General features: G+C 36.9%; 1 protein-coding gene across 1 annotated transcript in view; it reads right to left on the bottom strand.

The window, feature by feature from the left end:
- The window catches only part of TXNDC5 (thioredoxin domain containing 5), an 85,161-nt gene that overhangs the window by 23,374 nt on the left and 38,866 nt on the right, over window positions 1-22,921 (bottom strand). The window contains exons 5-6 of the mRNA XM_033934717.1: window positions 18,784-18,899; window positions 16,770-16,856 (exon numbers count right to left, since the gene is read on the bottom strand). Of these exons, the coding sequence (XP_033790608.1) occupies window positions 16,770-16,856; window positions 18,784-18,899 (203 nt within the window). The remainder of the gene's footprint in view (window positions 1-16,769; window positions 16,857-18,783; window positions 18,900-22,921) is intronic.

Genomic DNA, 22,921 nt, shown 5'->3' with positions numbered 1-22,921 from the left:
TTGAGGGGACACTGGAACAACCGCTTTGAGATCTAGCAAGTGCTGAAGGGTTTGGCAAAAGGCTAGTGTCTCCCATGCTGCCTGACATGGAGAAGCTACATATGATCTGGCAGAGAGCGGCAAACTCCAGAGCATAACCGTCCCACATCACCCCCAGGACCCACTGATTGGCCCACTTGGGAAAAAAGTTGCGCAGCCAGGCACCAACCGGAACCAAAGGGGCGCCGGCAAAGAGCCATTGTGCAGGACGGGCACTGGGGAACCGGCGTGGGACTCCCAGCCCCCGACGGGCCCCCCCGAAAGGACTGCATGCGTTGAGCCAACCGACCCCGGGGAAAAACCTGAAGCCTGGAAAGAAACAGCCCGACACCCAGGGCGAAAACTGCGAAATTCCCGCAGACGCCCCCGGGCAGGGTCACTCCGAGACGCCGGGCAGGCATGGTCCTCAGGCAGACGGGGCATCATAGAGTCCATCAGAGTCTGAACCAACTTATCTAAGTCCTCTCCAAACAAAAATGACCCCCGAAAGGGAAATTTTTGGAAAATTTAGTTTTGGACATGGCAACCGCCGACCAAGTGCAAAGCCACATGGTATCCGATAGGAGCGAGGCAGCCATCTCAATCTTTGCCACCTCCTGATCCACGACAAACTCAGACCACCGAAACACAGCGCGAGCCACCAGCCCCAAATAGCCGCCTGGACCCCCAAGGCAGAGACATCAAAATTCTGCTTAAGAAGTGTCTCTAACATATGCTCCTCAGATACCCTAAGGGCAGAACAGCTCGCAACAGGCTCGGTATGCCGCTTAGCAATCGCCGAGACCACCGCATCCACCACTGGTGAAAATAAGGTAGCCCTATCCCCCTCCGGGATGGGATACCAACGAGCCAGGGTGCGCGTCAACTGAAATGGCGCCCCCGGCATATTCAACTGCACTAGCATGACACCCTGAAAATCCTAGGTTTTATAAATCTTTATTCATTTTCTTATGTTACAAGTGTTTCAAATAAACTTATTAGAAACTTGAATATACACACTTGATTAACTCACATAATAACATCAATTTTAACATTTCTTTAAAATTAATATTATATAAAGTTATATTAATATGTAAGAAATCTAAATAAATATATTTCTTATTGAATATAATAATCCCTCACCCCTCCCTCCCTCCCAATCAAATATATATAAATTCAACTTTATTAAGAATTCATTAAATATTGGTATAATATATAATAATCAGAAATAAAATCCCACCCCGATCTCCTCTAATCAAAAATCTTATCATGGGAAAATTAATCATTACAAAAATCTGTTAACGGTCCCCAGACTTTTTGAAATTTATTCACATATCCTTTTTGTGTTGCAATGGTAAGTTCCATTTTATATATATGGCATACAGAATTCCACCAGAAACTGTAGTTTAACATGTCATGTTTTTTCCAATTATATGTTATTTGCTGTATTGCTATTCCAGTTAAAATAAACAAAAGTTTGTTGTTGCTTGCCGAAATTTGACTTCTTGCTCTCATAGTTGTGCCAAATAAAATAGTATCATATGTCAAGGCTACCGGATTTTCTAACATCCTATTGATTTGAGGCCAAATTGTTTTCCAGAATGATAAGATGAATGGACAATAAAATAAAAGGTGGTCTAATGTCCCTACTTCAACATGACAGTGCCAGCATCTATTAGACTTAGAGCTTTCTATCTTTTGTAAACGAACAGGGGTCCAAAAAGCTCTATGTAAAAGAAAAAACCAAGTTTGTCTCATAGACGCTGACACTGTACATTTTAACCTCCAAGACCAAAGTCGTGGCCATTGAGATGCAGTAATTTGGTGCTTTATCTCAATGCTCCAAATGTCTCTAAGACCATTTTTAGGTTTTTTATTTACAAATCCAGATATTAATTTATACCACTGTGCGGCTTTATGATCTGTTGAATCCATCTGGAAACATAAGAATTCCAAACTATGATAATTAGCAAGATTTTTCCATTCAGGGAACCCTACCTGAATGGATTGCTTCAATTGCAACCATCTAAAATATTGTGATGTATTTATTTTTTTTTTTTTTTAATTCTTTACTCATTTTCATATTTTACATGAAGTGTACAAAATATTGAATTACAACTAATGAATACACAATATCACTTTTATATCTATTACATAATATTCTAAGCATATTTTTACCCCCTCCCCCACCCCCACCCTTCAATTACTTTCCAATCACCTTATACATATTGTATACCATATTATAACATGTTATGTAAAATTATTTTCACTACCCCCCTCCATGTGTGCCATAAAGAAGAGAACGAAAAAAGAAAAGAAGAAGAGAAATCCTACTATTCATTCACTACAATATTTTGTCAATGGCCCCCATATTTTTATAAATTTAGGATATGTCCCTCTTTGTATTGCTATTGCTCTTTCCATTTTAAATATATGACAAATTGTATTCTACCAAAATGTATAATTAAGGTTATTATGATTCTTCCAGTTATTGGTTATATGCTGAATGGCAACCCCTGTCATGACTAATAAAAGCTTGTTATTTTCTGGTGAAATTTGACTTTTTTTCCTCATCATCATTCCAAATAATACTGTATCATATGATATTGCTACATGATTTTCCATCAATTTATTAATTTGTGGCCAAATTGCATTCCAAAAACTTTTAATGTAGGGACAATGATACAGTAAATGATCCAATGTCCCAGGTTCCAGATTACAGTGCCAGCATTTATTGGACTTAGAACTATCTAATTTTTGCAAACATGTAGGGGTCCAAAAAGCTCTATGTAATAAAAAGAACCAAGTTTGTCTCATAGATGCTGACACTGTACATCTCATTCTCCAAGACCAAATTAGTTGCCATTGAGATGCAGTAATTTGATGCTTAATCTCAATGCTCCAAATGTCTCTTAGACCATTTTTTGGTTTTTTGTTCAAATATCCAGATATTAATTTATACCACAATGCGGCTTGATGCCCTAGGAAGTCTGCTTGGAAACATAAGAACTCTAAACTATATTCATTATTCAATGTTTTCCACTCAGGGAACCCAACCTGAATGGCCTGCTTCAATTGCAACCATTTAAAACTTTGTGTTTTACTAAGACCAAATCTATGTTGCAATTGTGAAAACTCCAGCAGTTTACCTTCTGAAATAACATCATTTAGGGACCGAATGCCTGCAATAATCCAGTTCTTCCAAAGGATTTGAGCTCCGCCAATTTTGAACTTGGAGTTTATCCATAAAGATTGATTAGTTGACTTGTTTATTGGGATAGGTGTTAATTTACTAATAAACCTCAACGTTTTCCAAGTATCCATTAATATCTTATTTTCTCTATATCTTCTAGGCATGTTGATATTTGGAAGATGAACTAAATTTAGGGGAAACATAAGGCGCCATTCCAAATACAACCAATCCGGTGCATTATCTATAAGTTCTGGGAGGATCCAATACATACCCTGACGTAAAATATAGGCTTGATGGTACCTATAAAAATTTGGAAAATTTACCCCTCCCTCCTTAATTGATTTTTGCAAAGTTACTAAAGCTATTCTAGGTATTTTATCAAGCCAAAGAAATTTTGTTAAAATACTATTAAGCTTTTTATAAAAGGACCCCTGAAAATAAATAGGTATCATACTCATTTGGTAACAAACTACAGGCAACATCATCATTTTAATAGTTTGAACTCTCCCCCACCAAGATATATACTCCGTAACTCTTTTTAATACAAATTTTTCATTTTCTTTTACAGTATCTTCAATTGTATTTTTAACTTGAATACCAAGATATTTAAATCCTTCTTCCTTCCATATGAACGGAAAATTATCAAATAGTCCTTTTACACAATGAACATTTAAAGGTATAATTTCCGACTTACTCCAGTTAATTTTATAACCTGAAAATTTACCAAACATATCAATTAATTCTAATAAAAAGATAAGGTAGACTCTGGATTTCTCAAATAAAGTAAAATATCATCCACATATGCCGAAATTTTATATTCCATATCAGAATATGGAATACCCTGTATCCTCTTTGCTTGCTGTATTGCTAACAATAAGGGTTCTAATACAACATCAAATAACAAAGGAGATAAAGGATAACCTTGTCTAACTCCCCTTTGCAATTTAAAACCTTCAGATAACCTATTATTAATATTTAATCTTGCAATCGGGAAGCTATACAATGTTTTTACCATTTGTATAAATCCAGAACCTATACCAAACCATTCTAAAGCTTGATACATAAAATTCCATTCTACCCTATCAAACGCTTTTTCTGCATCCAATGAAACTGTAAAAGCCGGTTCATTCATTTTTTTTGATAAATTTAACATATGAAATAATAATCTAGAGTTATTAGAGGAATGCCTTTTATTAACAAAACCAGTCTGATGCGTGTCTATAATATGTGGGAGAGCTTTGGCTAATCTCAAAGCCAAAATTTTCGCCAAAAGTTTATTATCAACATTTATTAAAGATATAGGCCTGTAGTTCGAAACCAAAGTAGGATCTTTATTTGGCTTAGGCAAAACAATTATTACTGATTCAGCCATAGTACCTTTAATATCACCTTTTATAAGTTGTGTCTGATATAAATTTAGTAAATATGGGGAAAGGACATTTTGAAATGTTTTATAAAATTCTACTGTATAACCATCACCACCTGGAGCGGATCCAACTCTAAGAGATCTCAATGCTGTTTCTAATTCTTTTAATGATATAGGTTCATCTAAACTCCGTTTTATATGATCAGGAACCTTAGGTCCATTAATTAAATCTAAAACTTTTTTACCATCTTTTTGCCTCTCCAAATAAGGCTCGGAAGAATACAGGTCCTTATAAAATTTTAGAAATTGTTTTAAAATTATATCCGTTTGATTTGTTATTATACCATTATCATCTTTTATCCCATTAATATTAGTTCTTCTTTTTTTTGCTTTAAGATAATTCGCTAATAATCTTCCCGCCTTATTAGAATTTCCATAATACATTATCTGCTTGGAAAACAAATCTCTTCTTATCATTTTTGAAGCTAATTCATTATATTTACCTTTTGCTTTCAAAAGAGCTTGCAAAACCTCATGTTCCCATTTACTTACCAATTTAGTTTCTAATATTTTAATTTCTTTTTCTAACTCTATATACTGCATTTTAATCTGTTTTCTAACAAAAGCTGAATAGGATATAATATGACCTCTCATAGTCGCTTTAAATGCGTCCCATACATTTTCAATAGATGTATCCTCCACTAAATTCATTTGGAAGAAATCACTAATTTGTGTTTTAAAATTTTCCAAAAATTTGTCATCCACAAGCAATGCATTATCAAATCTCCAAAGAGGTCTTCTATTCTCTAATTGATCTATTTGTAATTCTATCCATACTCCCGCATGATCTGAAATAATAATAGGATCTATGGAAGCTTTAATCACTTGTTGCACCTTAAGTGATGAAATAAAAATATAATCTATTCTTGAAAATAATTTATGAACCTGTGAACAAAATGAAAATTCCTGATCATTAAAATGAAGAATACGCCATATATCCTTCAAATCACATGATTGAGCCAAATTATCTAAACCTAAAGATTTTATACTTTTACCTGGTTTTTTATCCAATAATGGATCCATTACAGCATTAAAATCTCCAGCTACCACTAAATTAGAAGCAGCCAGTGGTAACAACATACTCTGCAACTTTTTAAAAAATTCTGATTGATTAGAATTAGGGGCATATATATTGAACAACGTCAGGGTATTATTTCCCATACTTATATCAATATGTAACCATCTTCCATGTGGATCTGAATTTACTACCTTAAAATTAGCCATACACTTTTTATTTATAAGAACTGCTACCCCTGCTTTTTTACCTGCTGCTGGCGCAAAAAAACATTCCTTCACCCACCCACCCTTTAGTTTCTGTGATTCCTTTATATTCAGATGAGTCTCCTGCAAACAATAAACATCCGCATTTTGCTTTTTTAAAAATGCTAATACCTTTTTTCTTTTGATTACATGATTCAGGCCATTGACATTAATAGAAAATATCTTAAAAGACATAATATATTTTAAACTTCTCATAATCTTCTTCCCCTCTTCCTTCATATTTAAGATCTAAAGAACTTCTCTCAATGACACACATTTTTACCCCTAAAGTACCCAACCCCTTATTGATCTTTTCCTTAATCATTCTAGTAATACCTTTAAAACCCATCTTTTCCCCCCTCCCCCCCCAATATAATGACTGCTTAAGGACACACATTGGAACAGCAACCCCAACTTCCCCCTCTCCCCCAGGCAACCAATATTTATTAATATCCCCTTTATCATTTCTTAAGATAAACTCATTAACCCACCACAATGTATCTTAGTATGTCTCTCTTCTAATCATAAAATCTTTTTTTTTTTTCCATTTTAAAATAATTACTTTCTCTATCTATTATTTAACCTTTGGTCACATTAATCATATTTAATTCCTAACATTCCATTAATGCATCTTTATCTTCTCACCAATCTTTAAATTCATTTCCCCAATATTTTAGTTCATACCACAAAATTCTATCATAAACATATATTTAATAAAGTATTATTATTTTTCGTATATCTCATACACTCTAATCCAACAACCCCTATCATCCTTTTAATACCTAAAAACAAATATCCATATTTTCATATATTTCTTTAAAAATTGTTTACAATTTTATAATTTTTATCATCTATTTATATATAAACATTTTTATTTCATTCTGAAAAATAAATTTTTTTTTTTTTTACCATTTTAAAATAATTATTTTCTCTATCTATTATTTAACCTTTGGTCACATTAATCATATTTAATTCCTAACATTCCATTAATGCATCTTTATCTTCTCACCAATCTTTAAATTCATTTCCCCAATATTTTAGTTCATACCACAAAATTCTATCATAAACATATATTTAATAAAGTATTATTATTTTTCGTATATCTCATACACTCTAATCCAACAACCTCTATCATCCTTTTAATACCTAAAAACAAATATCCATATTTTCATATACTTCTTTAAAAATTGTTTACAATTTTATAATTTTTATCATCTATTTATATATAAACATTTTTATTTCATTCTGAAAAATAAATTTCATTTTATAATTAATTTTTTTTTTTTTTTACATTTTCCTCTTTTCCAATTAAAATCCAATCCTTTTGAAACTATAATATTACAAAATCAAACTTTACATTTGATCTTTTAGTCATCTCCTTCAATTACCAATAAATTCATATTATGTAACTTTCTTGTATATTTTTCATTTTTCTTTCTTTTACTTGCATCTAAATGTCATAGATCATTTCTGTCTATAATTAGTCCATTCTACATTCTTCTTTTTGTTTTCCTTTCATTCATTACTTTTCGGTTTTTGACTTATTAAATTAACTGATCTTTCATATTGTTTTCTTATCTATATCCATCTTCCCTTAAGTCTCTTAACTGCCAATTGTCATTTTATTTAATATCCTTTTAGTCTATCCATTCTGCTTTCTTCTTTTTCTCATTTGTATTATTATCTAGTCCATTCTTCACTTTTCTCCTTTTGTTAATTATTCAAGTTCTTTATTCCTTTCTGTTCACTCTTTACTCCAGTCGTCCATCCCTTAATCGTCTAAAGTTCAGTCTCATGAATTTCCAGTCCATCCTTCTTGCCTTTACTTCTTTATATTTTTTTATTGTCTTTTTCCCTTGTTCATTTTATTTCCTGTTCTTAATTTCATATTCTTCTTTCTTCAACACTCCAAGTCTCATAGTTTTACATTAAATTTTTTGCTCAATATCCATCAAAACCAGACTTAATATTTTCTTTTCATTTCAACATCCATTATGCTAAAATGACATAGGTTCTGATTTTGAAAGAAAGGTCTTTAGCTTTTCCGGATCTTCAAAATACAAAGATTTATCCCCAGAAGATACCCTCATTTTTGCTGGGTAATACAATCCATATTTATATCCTTTTTCCTTTAATTGAGGTCTCAATTCAAGGAATTTCTTCCTTTTGTTTGCTGTATTTTTAGCAAAGTCAGGCAAAAACCATATTTTGGATCCTTTATAATTTAAATTTTTATCTTTCTTGGCAGCATTTAAAATTTCTATTGCTTGCTGATATCTTAACATTTTAAATATTAATGGTCTTGGCCTCCCTTGATTTTCCATATTTTTTATTGGAATCCTGTGCGCCCTTTCTATTTCTAAAGGCTGTTTAAAATCCAACTGCAGTATTTTAGGAATTAGATTTTCTAAAAATTGTATGGCATTTTTCCCTTCCAAATTTTCCTGCATTCCAAAAAGTTTTATATTCTTTCTTCTTCCTCGGTTTTCATAATCTTCCAGCTGATTTTTCAATTGAATCAGTTCCAAACTGTCATTTTTACATCTTTTTCCTTCACATTCTAAACCCTCCATTTTAGCTTCTAACTCTGTTGTTCTTTTATTAGTTATTTCCATTTGTCTGTGGATATTCAGTATTTCTTCCTTCATTTCAGCCATAGTACTCACAGTCTCTTTTAGCATTTGTTTAATTTGCCTCAGTTCCTCCATAACTTCGGCTTTGCTCAGCTCCTCCGACTCTTCAGCAGGAAGTGGAACCTTACTCGGGGTAATTTGATCCTGCTTCTGCCTTTTCGCCGACCCACCAGTTTCATTTTTATTTTGTCGGGTGCTTGCCATGCTCCCGCTCTTCTTTTTGATATTTTTTGCCGAAATCGGCTTGGAGGGGAAAACTTTTTTTTTACCGACCGTTGCCTAGTTAAGAGGAGCGCCGCGATCACACGTCCATTTTGTGTGCGCGCTAAGCCACGCCCTTTATTGTGATTTATTAAGATCAAATTTATGTTGCAATTGTGAAAACTCCAGCAACTTACCATTTTTTATTACATCATCCAAAATACGAATACCTGCTATCATCCAATGTTTCCAGATGATTTTAAAACCGCCAATTTTGATCTTGGGGTTTAACCAAATCGTTTGAGTTGTTGATTTACTTATTAGAATAGGAGTTAGATTACTTATATATCTTAGAGTTTTCCAAGTATCCATAAATATTTTATGCTCTTTATATAACCTTGGCATTTTGATACTAACTACATGACTAAGACGCAAGGGAAACATAAGTCTCCATTCTAACCAGAACCAGTCTGGAATATTATCAGTGGGCTCTGGGAGGATCCAATACATACCTTGACGTAAAATATAGGCTTGATGGTACCTATAAAAATTGGGAAAATTTACCCCGCCCTCCACAATTGGCCTTTGCAATGACACTAAAGCAATTCTGGGGTTTTTACCAAGCCAAATAAATTTTGTCAAAATCCTATTTAATTTTTTATAAAAAGATTCTTGAAAGAAAACTGGTATCATCCCCATTTGGTAACAAACTACAGGCAAAATCATCATTTTAACAGTTTGTACTCTTCCCCACCAAGATAAATGCAAAGGATTCCATTGCTCACACATTTCTGTCACCTTTTGTAATATGCATTTTTCATTACTTTTCATTGTTTCATCCACTGTTTTTGTAATCCAAATTCCCAGATATTTAATAGCCTCCTCCTTCCAAACAAAAGAGAATGTATCAAATAAACCTATTGTACAGTGTACATTTAATGGAAGAACTTCTGATTTATTCCAATTTATCTTATATCCTGAAAACTTTCCAAATTTCTCAATCAACTCAAGTAAATATGGAATGGTAGATTCTGGATTCCTCAAATACAATAGTAAATCATCTGCATAAGCAGATACTTTATATTCTCTATCTTAGTGTGGTATACCTTGTATTTCCATTACTTGCTGGATAGCTAATATTAAGGGTTCTAAAACAATATCAAACAGTAAAGGAAACAAGGGACAACCTTGTCTAACTCCCCTCTGTAAATTAAATTTTTCTGAAAAAGTATTATTAATATATAATCTAGCAGAAGGGGAGCTATACAATGTTTGTATTATTTGTATGAATCCAGGACCTATACCAAACCATTCCAATGCCTGATACATAAAGGTCCATTCTACTCTATCAAAAGCCTTTTCTGCATCCAGAAAAACAGCAAAAGTAGGCTCATTCATTTTCTTTGTTAAGTATAACATATGGAATGCCAATCTGGTATTATGAGATGAATGTCTTTGAGCAACGAATCCTGTTTGATGCATACCTATAATATGAGGGAGAGCTTTAGCCAATCTTAACGCTAATATTTTTGCTAGTAATTTACTATCTACATTTATTAAAGATATTGGCCTATAGTTTGAAACCAAAGTGGGATCTTTATTTGGCTTTGGCAAAACAATAGTTAAAGATTCTGCTATAGTACCATTAATAGAACCTTTATTAAGTTGATATTGATAAAGATTTAATAAATAGGGCAATAGAAAATTTTGAAACGTTTTATAGAACTCCACCGTATATCCATCACCACCTGGAGCGGATCCAACTCTAAGGGACTTCAAAGCTGTTCCTAATTCTTTTAGTGATATTGGCTCTTCCAAACTTCGTTTTACATGTTCAGGAATTTTTGGACCCTTTAACATTTTCAAAAATTCTAAACCATCTTTTTCTTTATCTAAATAAGTCTCGGAAGAATAAAGAGATCTATAAAACTTTAGGAACTGTTTTAAAATAGGCTCAATTTGTGTAAATGTTTCACCATTTTCATCTTTAATGGCAATTAATTTTGATTTCCTTTTTTTCGCTTTAAGATAATTTGCCAATATTCTTCCCGCCTTATTTGAGTTACCATAATACAAAGCTCGTTGAGAAAATATATCTTTCCTAATCAACTTAGATGAAATCTCATTATATTTCCCCTTAAGTTTTAACAATTCTTGTTGAATAGAATATTCCCATTTTCTATAAGTTTTAATTCTAAAATTTTAATCTCTTTTTCTAAATTTAAAAATTGTTTTTTAATCTGTTTTTTAAGATAAGCCGAATAAGAAATTATTTGTCCTCATAATATTTCCCTAGAGATCCCATCTTTATCATTCAATTGAAAATAATCCTTCATTTTTGTTTGAAGATTCTCACAAAATATTGGATCAGCAAGCAATGTATTATCAAACTTCCAAATTGGTCTATTAGTATTTTGATCTGTAATCTTAATTTCAATCCACACCCCACCATGATCAGATAAAATGATTGGATCAATGGCAGCTTGTGACACCTGATGTGCCAAATTACTTGAAATAAAATTATAATCTATTCTTGAAAAAGAATTATGAACATGAGAACAGAAAGAAAATTCCCGTCCATCAAAATGAAGTATTCGCCAAATATCTGTCAAATCGCAAGATTGTACCAAATTATCTAATCCCATAGATTTCATAAATCTACTCGGGTTTTTATCCAATAGAGGATCCATAACAGCATTAAAATCCCCAGCTACTATTAGATTTGAAGTAGCCAGTGGCAAAATCAATTGTTGAAGAGTCTTAAAAAATTCATTTTGGTTCGAATTAGGGGCGTATATATTAAACAACGTCATGGTAGTATTTCCCACGCTCATTTCCACATTTACCCATCTTCCATGAATATCTGATGCTTTTAATTTGAATGAAGCAGAGCATTTTTTATTCACTAGAATAGCAACACCCGCTTTTTTCCCTATAGCTGGTGAGAAAAAACAATGCTTGACCCAACCTCCTTCTAGCTTATTAGATTCATTATTTGAAAGGTGGGTTTCTTGTATAAAGCATATATCCGCATTTTGCCTCTTTAAAAATAATAATGCTCTTTTCCTTTTTATCATATGATTCAGACCATTAACATTCAAAGATAGTATTTTAAGATCCATTTATATTTTTAAAATATAATTTTCCCAAAATTAAACAGTAAATTATTTTTTTAATAACTTTTCCCAATACATCAAATATTTTATAATGTCCTCACCCACACCCTCACCCAACCCTCCATTGTATATCACCCCCCCATCTCCTCCCACCCCTCCCCCATTAAATACGAAAACTTGGATACGCAGATTGAGGTTAGGTATAAATAACTCCCACAAGCTATTATCAAATTCATCTATAATTACTACCAGTAAATTTCACTCTTCATCTAATAATTTTTTTTTTTTTTTTTTACCCTGAATCGGAGGAATCTGTAAAACTCAAGTTCTATCTCAAAACTATAAAGGAATCCTCATCTAAACTGCCTACTTTTAAATTCTTGAGGGTGATACAAACAGAAATTAAAATTAAAATAATTCAATTGAAAAGAAACTTCTCATCATCATCAATCATATGCTTTTCCCTCTCCTCAATGATATAATATAAGATCCTATTACATAGATGACCTATGATTTTTTTTTTGGCTGACATCAGGGGAAAAATGTAACCTCATATACAACAGTACTATAGCTCCGAAACATCAAAGTGTCATGTTCTTAATCCAACAAATATAAGTAATTTTATGAGGAAATAGGTATGAAGCACAAGAGAATTCCTAAAGATGAAATCTAGGATCTTACCGGGAGGGCCTTCAAGTTAAAACAAGATCACCCAGCATACATTCTTTCCTGACTTATTTGAAACGCAAACTCAACCGGAAGTACCTCCTCTAACAGGAAATCCCCCAATTTAACCAATCATATTCTGTTTTTATACATGACATTACATTTGTTAATGTGATTGAAGGATTTCCTCTCTTCTCTTGTAAATAACGCCCCTAAGATTCTATAGCCAATCAACGACTCTTTTAATATAAGGTCAGTGAGTGAGAAGAAAAAATCATATTCTGCGCTAACAATTCAATCGGATCACTGTCAGCTCCACGATCTTTCATGTAAGTCTAATTTATCTAAAAGATCCAGAATTGAATTATGCAAATCGCTTAAGATTAATGTTCACTTCTTGCTTCTTATTAAGAACGTTCCATGTTATTCAAATTATAGTTCCACCCTCGTGCGATTCTATTCCGTTGCATTAAAAGTTCTAAGTCTTAACCGAAATTTCCTATATATTCTTATTATCCAAAGTCAATATTTATAATTGAATATAGATAAATAATAATTAAAAGTTCCCTTCGGATATCCTTAAGAGGTCATTGGTTGATCATGTTGCTCGAGAAATTCTTGCAATTTTTTGGGGTCCAAAAAATTTTGAGTTTTATTAGCAATTGTAACTTTCATTACTGCCGGATAAAGGAGCCCATACCTTGCCCCTAGGGATCTTAATTGGGGTCTCAAGTCCAGAAATTGTTTTCTTCTTGATGCAGTTTCTCTTGCAAATGTGTATTTTTGCATCTTGACATCTGAGATTTTTATTCTCCTTGGCTAGTTGACAGATTTCTATTGCTTGTTGATGTCTCAGGAGTTTAAAAATTAAAGTTCTTGGACCCGTTTGAGAGTTTTTCCTCTGAGTTGGTATCCTGTGTGCCCTTTCGATCTCTAGTGCAGTCTTGAATTTTAATGGCAACACTTTAGGCAGAAATTGTTCCAGGAAAGTTATAGGATCGTTTTTTTCCACCCCTTCCGGCATTCCGATTATTCTTAAATTATTTCTTCGTTCACGGTTCCAGCTATCTTCAAGATCTCTCTTAATTTCTTCAACCTCTTTCCATATTATTTTACTGTGTCTCAAGTCCATATTTAGTTGCTCCGAATTGTCCTCCAAAATATTTATTCTATTTTCTGTCACATCCACTCTTTTTGTGAGGATTGCAGCATCATCAATTGCTTTTTGTAATTTTTTATTACTATCTAAAACAATCTCATTGATTTGCCGCAATTCCTCCATAACGTCGGGGCTCTCATCTGATGGCAACGGCACTTTTGAAGGAGGAGTACCCAGCTCCGGCTTTGATCTCTTGTTACTTCCTGTACCGGATCCTCCAGCCCCCGAATCGCCTTTGTTTTGTTTGCTAGATTCCATATTCTAATAATATTCAACTTGTTTTCTTTTAAAATTTAATTATTTTTGTAGTATTTTCTATAAATAGAGCTTGTCAGCACGGAGCTACTCTCTCAACCAACCATCAGAGTTCGCGTCCAAACCACGCCCCCTGACACCCTGAAAATCCTGATGCACAGAAAAAGAGCGTGAAAACAGGACAGACCCCCTGAAGCAGAGGTGGCCCCATACTCGGGGTCTCCGGTGGCACATCTTTAAAAAAAATAAAAAAAAAGTAGCACCGAGGAGACCTGATAAATCAGGTCTAAAAGCGCATCCCTTTAAATAAAAGGCGCACCAAGGACAGGAAACCTGACACCCCGCTGCCAGTAGCCGTCCCCTCTAGGGGATCCTGGAAGCCCGCTAAAGCGGTCAGGTCCTCATCCACGCCAACACGCTCCTACGATCACCAATCTGCAATCCAAGCCCCCCATGGGTGCTTGGATGAGGGAGGAGGAAGAGGGGATGCCAAATGAAAAGAGGGAGGCGAAACCCCCTGGGCGCATGTGGGACCCCCAACTGTCTGCACAAAGAAAGAAATTAAATCAGGGGAAACCCCACCCCCCCCGGGGTCCCCAGGGACTCCCTGCCCTAGCAGGGGTACCTGCTGAAACCTGCCCCTGTGTTTGCATTACTGGGGGAAGGTCACCTGAGGTTGCAGACAAAATGGAGGGAACTGTCTGACAAAATGGCGAAGATCCTGCCAAAAATAATCCCTCCAGGGCCTGTAGCGGCTGGGAAACCTAAACTATCCCAGACGCTAAAGCAGGCAATCCAGCATCAGCTGTTGAAAATATCAGCTGAGAGGGAATCCTTTTTTCCCTTACCGTCAGCGGTTCGGGCAATCCCTCCGGAGGTAGTGAGAGCAGACCGGGCTGCCTCACTGCCTTCAGCCGGCTTGCGAAGCACTAAGGCCGGGGAGCTCTGGACACCTGCAGCCGCTGCCGATGGAGCTCCACCACCCCACCGGCACAAACTGCTGAGTTCAGGCCGGCCGCGAGTGCCTCGCGGCTGGACCAAAGTGTCCCACTCCCCCAGAGAAGGGCACAATTGCTCTATACATGACCTACCTAGAAGAAAAGTGCCGGTTAGTGCAAAAATATTGTAAAATACAGTAAATTGACAGGGAAGCAACCCTGCAGACCAGCACTACCTCAGGATTTTTTTTTTTTTACAGAACAGACTCCACAGGCTCTCGAAGCAATAGGCCTTGTTTGATTTAGGGGCAAGGCTGACTGCTGAGGCTTCTCTAAAAAAATGTGGGGAGATGGGGGAAGTAGGGGGAGGGACCCCGCTGGAGACCCGCTGGGTTTGACACCCCTGAGGTCGGACGGACCCCCAAACAGGGCCCACCAAAGTCAATCCAGCCAAAAACAGGGACTAGAAACCCCTAAACAAATTCCAACAGCCCTACCAAGGGAGATGGGTACAGATCACTCACACCTGCTGGAGACTGAAGTAGACTGATGAGAATAGAGAAGGGGATATCTTATGTACTATCCCACAGTTTTGTTTTCAGTCTCCACCTGCTGGTCATGATTGAATATATACCCATTCGTAAAGATTAACCTCTACTGGTCTGGAGAGTGCTAAAGAAATGGTGCTTAGCAGTTGATTGACAACTGTGTTGGATGCCGTTTATAGAAACTGGCCTTAAGTAACTAATGTTTGTATGAGAACAACTAACTTCAACAGTCACAAAAGCTGATAATAAAAGAAAAACTTTTTTTTTAGCAAAAAGCGGCAACCTACATGTAGTTCAGATATGTTTATTGAAATTGTCTGCAGACCAGGGCAAGATTAAGGCATACGCAGTCTAGGCAAATGCCCGGGGTCCTCTCAGATGTGCTAATTCTATGACTCCCAAGGCAGATAAGAGCATTTGCCCTTCTAAGTCATCTGCTGGCAAAAAGAAAGGGGTAGGGGAGCAAAAGCACAGCTGGCTGCAGAGGTTTGTCTACTCTCCCCATCCACTGTGCACTGTTCTCCAGTCAGCAATGCTCTTTAGCAGCTGCACCTGCTGCTTTCTCCTTTGCAAGGTTTCCTTTTCAGTCAGAATCTCACAAGGCATCATTTGTGGGAAGTTTAAAATTTAGATTACAATTGAAAGAGGTGGTACCTAATGTGTATGTTTGCTTAGGGCCTACCTAAAGGTTAATCCAGTCTTGCAAAAGGCTATAGTGCACTGACATAAGGAAACATAATTAATTCTACTCTTTTGGCCTTACACACACTAGTAATATTATTATTCTTTACTTGTGTTACCTTTTTTAACTGGCAGGTCAAAGCAGTTTATAACACTAAAACAGGGGTAGGGAACTCCGGTCCTCGAGAGCTGTATTCCAGTCGGGTTTTCAGGATTTTCCCAATGAATATGCTTTGAAAGCAGTACATGCAAATAGATCTCATGCATATTCATTGGGGAAATCCTGAAAACCCGACTGGAATACGGCTACCCCTGCACTAAATTATAAAAAAAGTTAAGAAAAGAACCACAATTTTTTGATAGAAAAGATACATTCTCACATAAAATAAGTTATTTCTAAAAAGTAAACTAAAGGGAGAAGGTTTGGGATGGATATCCAGTGAAATTCCAAAAAGACCACAACTTAGGCCAGTAGACTAGTTACAAATACTGAGGAGAGCTCATCGTCATTTCAAATCACGGCATGTGCACATGCTGAGATCTTCAACCAAAACTTGATTATCAGTAAATCGAAGATCCAGGTGACAGTGCTTTTCTTCCCCCAGGTGCACATGAATTTTGTAAATCCCATACCATGCAGGTCTAAGTACACAACACCCCTTCAATGCATATCACCTTTTCTCCATTCTTGAACCACAGCAGGGTGGGATAGCCACGCACTTGGTTGTCACTGCATAGATCAGAGTGCTGGGTACAGTCAACCTAAAATTTTAAATTAAATATTTTTGAAAATGCATAAATCATTACAATTCTTTTATAAAGCTTTGGTGCTAGTCATAGAAAGATTGAAGAATAAAAGGATCTAGAGATCTGTTGGTTTAAGAAATATTTTGGGTGACGGGGTATGAATTATCAGCAGGGGCCACTGTTAATTCGTGCCATTTTACTGTTAACCCCAGTTACAGGTCTCATTACATAAAATGGGACCTGCATGAGTTACTAATAAAATAACATGTAGCCCGTACTCATAACTACACCCCTTATTTCAAATGTGTTCTACAACTAAGGGGGTTAAAATAAGTGAAATTTCCTAACAGCCCTGATAGAAGTCTACAAAATCCTGAGTGGAGTAGAACGGGTACACTCCATCAAAAATTACAAAAACTAGGGACACTCGATGAAGTTACAAGGAAATACTTTTAAAACCAATTGGAGGACATTTTTTTTCACTCAGAGAATAGTTAAGCTCTGGAACGTGTTGCCAGAGGATGTGGTAAGAGCAGATAGCGTAGCTTGTTTTAAGAAAGGTTTGGACAAGTTCCTGGAGGAAAAGTCCATAGCCTGTTATTGAGAAAGACACAGGGGAAGCTACTGCTTGCCCTGTATCGGTAACATGGAATATTGCTACACCTTGGGTTTTGGCCATGTACTGGTGACCTGGCTTGGCCACCGTGGGAATGGGCTACTGGGCTTGATGGACCATTGGTCTGACCCAGTGAAGCTATTCTTATTTTCTTAGAAGCCTTACTTTTCACAATAAATGCTTTTCACAATAAATGCTAAATAACTAGGCTAATCACTTACTTTTGCAATATGCAAAACCAACCAGATGTTCACTAAGAAGAGTTTTCAGCCATGCGATTTCTCTTGGGTCAGTCTCATTTAGGGCCGTATTCTGTAACCGGCAATGATATCGGCGGCCACCTTAAAAGTGGCCGCCGATCACATGTCAATCACACATCGGCGCCAGTTTCAGAATCTCGCCCATGGGAAAGATAGGTGCTGGAAATGTAGGCCAGGGTTTTCCGGGCCTACATTTGCGTTGCCTATCTTTGCGGGATTCGTGCCTATGTCGGTGCTTTAGGCCATGTAACGTCACTTCCGGTGTTTGGCACACCTACTTTGGTGTTAGGTGGCCTAAAGGCCTAAGTAGGCGCAATTCCGGCACCTTTTATTTAGGTACTGTTAGGTGCTTCAATCTCACCATGTTTTGCAGTTTCTAACGGCGTTTTTCAATTAACTTAGGTGCTAGCCTTAGGCCTTAATGCCTACATTATATTATACATCTATTATTATGATGAAGTTTATAGACAAACCATGTAATTGATATTGGGCAGACTAACAGGATCATTCATCTCTTCTGAAATTCTGTTAGAAAAATATGAAGTACAAGCAACTGCTATGGGACTATAGCCTTTAGTAGAAAGCAAGGCTCTGCTCTGAGATTTGGAAATAAACTTGAAGCTGGAATGCTTTCAATATCCTTTCCAGCCTAAATCCTTCAACTTTCACCTCCCTCAGTAAACCACAGTCACTGACAACAGTGGACTAACTAGAGATCAAACACAGGCCTCTGCATTCATCCAAGTTTGTCAACAGTCAATACCGTTTCCTGCATTTTCAAGGACCTATTGTGCCAAGTCGGACTCTATTAATTTGTAAAATCTCATCTAGGCAAAAAAAAAAGTGACAAGTCCCATATTTAACCTACATTTACTCTGCACTTGGAAACAAACCAACAGCCTCAAATAAAATCAAGAGACGATCTGTGAAGCTGAAGCAGCAAGCAGAATAACAAAGTAGTGTACACCTTGTGAAAGGCAGAAAATGATGATATACATGGCATGCTACTTGTGCAACTAATCCAGCCAAAAGGAGGTATGATTTCTTATTAGTGTCTTTCATATACCTTGTCAATCTTGACAGACTCAGACTTCTCAAAGAATGAAGCCAGCTGTTCCCAGATGGGAGCCAAAGCTTTGCAGTGACCACACCATGGTGCAAAGAATTTGATTAAATGATGGCCTTAAAGAAGAAGAAGAAAAAGAAAGAAAGAAAGAAGTAATTTCCAAATTCAGTACTTCATACTATCTAAATATTTAAACAAAATCTGGCAAAGGCCACAACATGAAAAGATAAAATTACAAAACAGGACACAATTTAATTACATTTTAATAATGTTACACTTTACTCATGTTATGGGCAAATGGGGTAATTCTGTATAGGTTGCCCAAAGTTAGGCACCAGAAACAACTTTAAAGAATACTTGCTTAGTGTGCACTTTCTAGAAGATTCTATATATTCTGCCTAAAGTTATGTGCCTAATTAATAGACTTAATCAGCACCGACAATTGGCACTTAATCCCTCATAACTGGCTTTAATTGAACTTAATTGAAAAACATGATTCTATAAAAAGTAGGCGCCTAGTTCAAAGGGCATACCTAAAAGTGGGCATGATTGGGGGGCAGATCTTTTGGGTTAGGTGCTTCTTTGTGAATTAGGTGCCAGTATTTAGGCAAAGAAAACCCTGGCATAAATTGGATACGCCTAATGTTAGGACACCTAGTGACAGTTAAGCCTGCTTAGACGGCGCTATGCATGATTCTAGACAGTGCACCTTTTATAGACACACTTAGCACCATACTAGTTGGTGCCGATTTTTGAGGCAGACTAAATAGAAATCGGGCCCTTTGGTGCCTAACTTTGAACTTGAGCATTTACGCCTGCCAAAGGCTAGTGTAAATCCTTGTGTCCAACTCATGGAAGTGAGGCGCGGAAATACAAGTATTCTATAACAAAGCGCCTAAACATGGGGAACACCTCTGACTCATCCATGCCCCTCCATGGCCACACCCCCTATGAAGTTGTGTGCCTTGAGAATTAGACATGCATGTTATAGATTAGGGTATAGGGCGGATCCACACATAGCTCCTAATGACTGCCAGTTAAGAGCTTGTTAACACCAATTGAATGTAATCACCAATTTAACCAATTACTTTGCAAGTGGATCTTTGATCTGCCCACAAAAGTGAGTGCTTAATTTTGGGCAACATACACAGAATCCCCCCTATATGTACTGAAGTGTGCTAATGTTATAAATGCACATTATTAGTAAATAGGTTCCACTACACCAGAGATCTCAAAGTCTCTCCTTGAGGGCCGCAATCCAGTCGGGTTTTCAGGATTTCCCCAATGAATATGCATTGAAAGCAGTGCATGCACATAGATCTCATGCATATTCTTTGGGGAAATCCTGAAAACCCGACTGGATTGCGGCCCTCAAGGAGGGATTTTGAGACCACTGCACTACACTAATACTGTACATGGTAACCTGGTAGTGCCTTTCAGTAAATCTAATTCTATATCAGTACAAGATAAAAGGGAAGATTGAAAAGAGCGTGATCAACCTCTCTTGGGAGTTTCTGTGCATATTACTTTTACTTTCCGTGCAGAAGACTCATTAGGCATAGTGACAATAATGAACTTGAGCACACGCCTTTGATGTAACAATGTTCCCCCACCCATTTGTATCTATGGGAAAAATGCTTAGAAAAGAGATAGCAGATAAAGGCCATAAGGCCTACCCAGTCTGCCCATTCATACCATCTATTATCCCTTCCTCTCCCATAGAGATCCTATGTACTCATAAGAACTGCCTACTGGGACAGACTGTAGGTCCATCAAGCTCAGTATCCTATTTCTGCTAGTGGCCAATCCCGGTCACAAACACCTGGTAAGATCCCAAAACAGTAAAACAGATTTTATGCCGCTTACCCTAGAAATAAGCAGCAGATTTCCCAGGTCCATCTTAATAATGGCTTGTGGACTTTTCTTTTAGGAAATTATCCAAACCTTTTTTTTAAGCCCTACTAAGCTAACTGCTTTTATTACATTCACTAGCCATTAATTCCAGAGTTTAATTAGACATTTAGTAAAGAAATATTTCCTCTGATTTGTTTTAAATGTACTACTTAGTAGCTTTATTACATGCTCTCTAGTGTATATTTGAAAAAAGTAAACAAGTTACGTCTACCCATTCAACCCACTCAGTATTTTACAGACCATCATAATATCTCCCCTTAGCTATCTTTTCTCAAAGCTGAAGAGCCCTAGTCTCTTTAGCCTTTGCTCATAGGGAAGCTGTCTCATCCTCTATCATTTTTGTTGACCTTCTCTGTACCTTTTCTAATTCTGCTATATCTTTATCGAGATGTGATGACCAGAATTGCACACAGCTTTGAGGTGCAGTTGTTGCACCATGGAATGATACTCGTACAAAGGCATTCTAGTTTGTTTTCCATTCCTTTCCTAATAATTCCTAACATTCTCTTTGCTTTCTTAGCCACAACTGCACACTGAGCAGAGGGCTTCAACATATCATCAACGATGACACCTAGGTTTTCTCCTTGGGTGATGACTCTTAGTGTGGAACTTTGCATTATGTAGCTATAGTTTGGGTTTCTGTTTCCTACATGTATTACTTTGCAGAGTCAAGAGGTTCAGGTGGCCTATGGGAATGGCGAGAAAAGCTTCCTCGATGTTGGTACCGATCAGATGAGGATGATGAAGAAGACTGGCGTGAAGATCTTCTATATCTGGAAGCATAGGAGTTAGAGCGACAATGCTTCGATGAAGAACTTCGATATTTTGATGAAAATCATCGATGCTTCGATGACAAACCTCGGTGTTTTGATGGTGATCTTCGAGATTTCTAAGCATATTGATGATGCCTCGAAGAGAAGGAACGTTTCCCCATTGGAGAGCATCAGTGTCTACTGGAGGAGCACCGATACTAAGCAGAGCAGTGTGCCAGTGTAGGTCTGGAATTGGTACCTTTGAGGCCTCGAATTGCTATGCTTCAGCTGGGCTGGTACCGAAGGAATCGATGCAAGCACCAGAGTCAAGTGCAATTTGAACATATCACCGGTCTCCCTCCAGCAAAACTCATTGAGTTGTTCCTTGAAAACTTGCACCGATACCCTATGGTCAATAGTTGATACCATCGCTGAGGCAGGGTGTCGAAGGGTGGGTGACCTCGAGGAAGATGCACGCCCTGTAGGAGACACAGCCTACAATGAAGGAGTGCGTTGGTGTCGATGCTTGGCCTGCATCGAGGGACTCAGTGCTGTAGAGGTATGTGACACTTGCTGAGAAGAGAATGGCTTCTGAGCAGGCTTCCCAAATGCTGGCTTAGGTCAATCGTCGGGGGGAACCCAGAGTCATCTGGTAGCGCAGGAGACAACGTTTCTCATGAAATAGCAGAGGCTCATCTTCTGGACATCTCTGCTTTCCACATAGTGGGAGTGGACAATGTCCAGGCGTACTTCCTCAGGGGCAGAAGAAATACTTAGGACCTGTTCCTGTTTTTCCAACACAGTTGGAAAGACACCTGAGGTGTTTGCTTTCAAAGTGAGTTAACAGCTGGAGGTGGATACCTGGCTTGGTCTAACCCCCATTGAGGTAGCAATATTCTGTTTGAGAGAGCAAAAATTTAACGGGAGACCTCCTGAGTCACAGCTCCTGATGATTCAAGATTGCAAAACACAGCTCTGTATCGGGCTAGACTGAGTTCTTGAGAGAATTGTGCAATTAATCATAAAGACATGAAAGTAAAACCAACAAGGACAGATGTTGCGATCTCTTGCCCAGGAAGGTATCAAGTACAACTTTTGAGTGGACTTTTTATTATCTATTTGTGAATTGTGGGGTGAAAGTAGTAGGGGGTAATCTCGTTGGGGAAGGTTTTATGAATGATGTATGTATTATGTGATTTTGTGAAAAGTGATGGATAAATGTAATAAAATTGATATTTTGGTAATATTTATTGAATGTTATGATATTAAATAGCTTCTTATAGAAGAAGGGCGAATAACAAATATCCATAAGACAAATTTGCATGCCTGTCACCTCCATTTTATGCAAATCTGTCTCATACGTATTTGTTACGCATATCCTGAAAACTCAACTGGCTTGTAGTCCCTCCCAGGAAAGGTTGAGAACCACTGCTCCAAGATGTATACTATAAAAGTACTCTCTTGCCACTATA

Source organism: Geotrypetes seraphini, chromosome 2 (genome assembly GCF_902459505.1).
Source record: "Geotrypetes seraphini chromosome 2, aGeoSer1.1, whole genome shotgun sequence".
NCBI lineage: Eukaryota > Metazoa > Chordata > Amphibia > Gymnophiona > Dermophiidae > Geotrypetes > Geotrypetes seraphini.
Note: the sequence above shows the minus strand (reverse complement) of the source record. Positions and strands in the feature narration are given on the sequence as shown.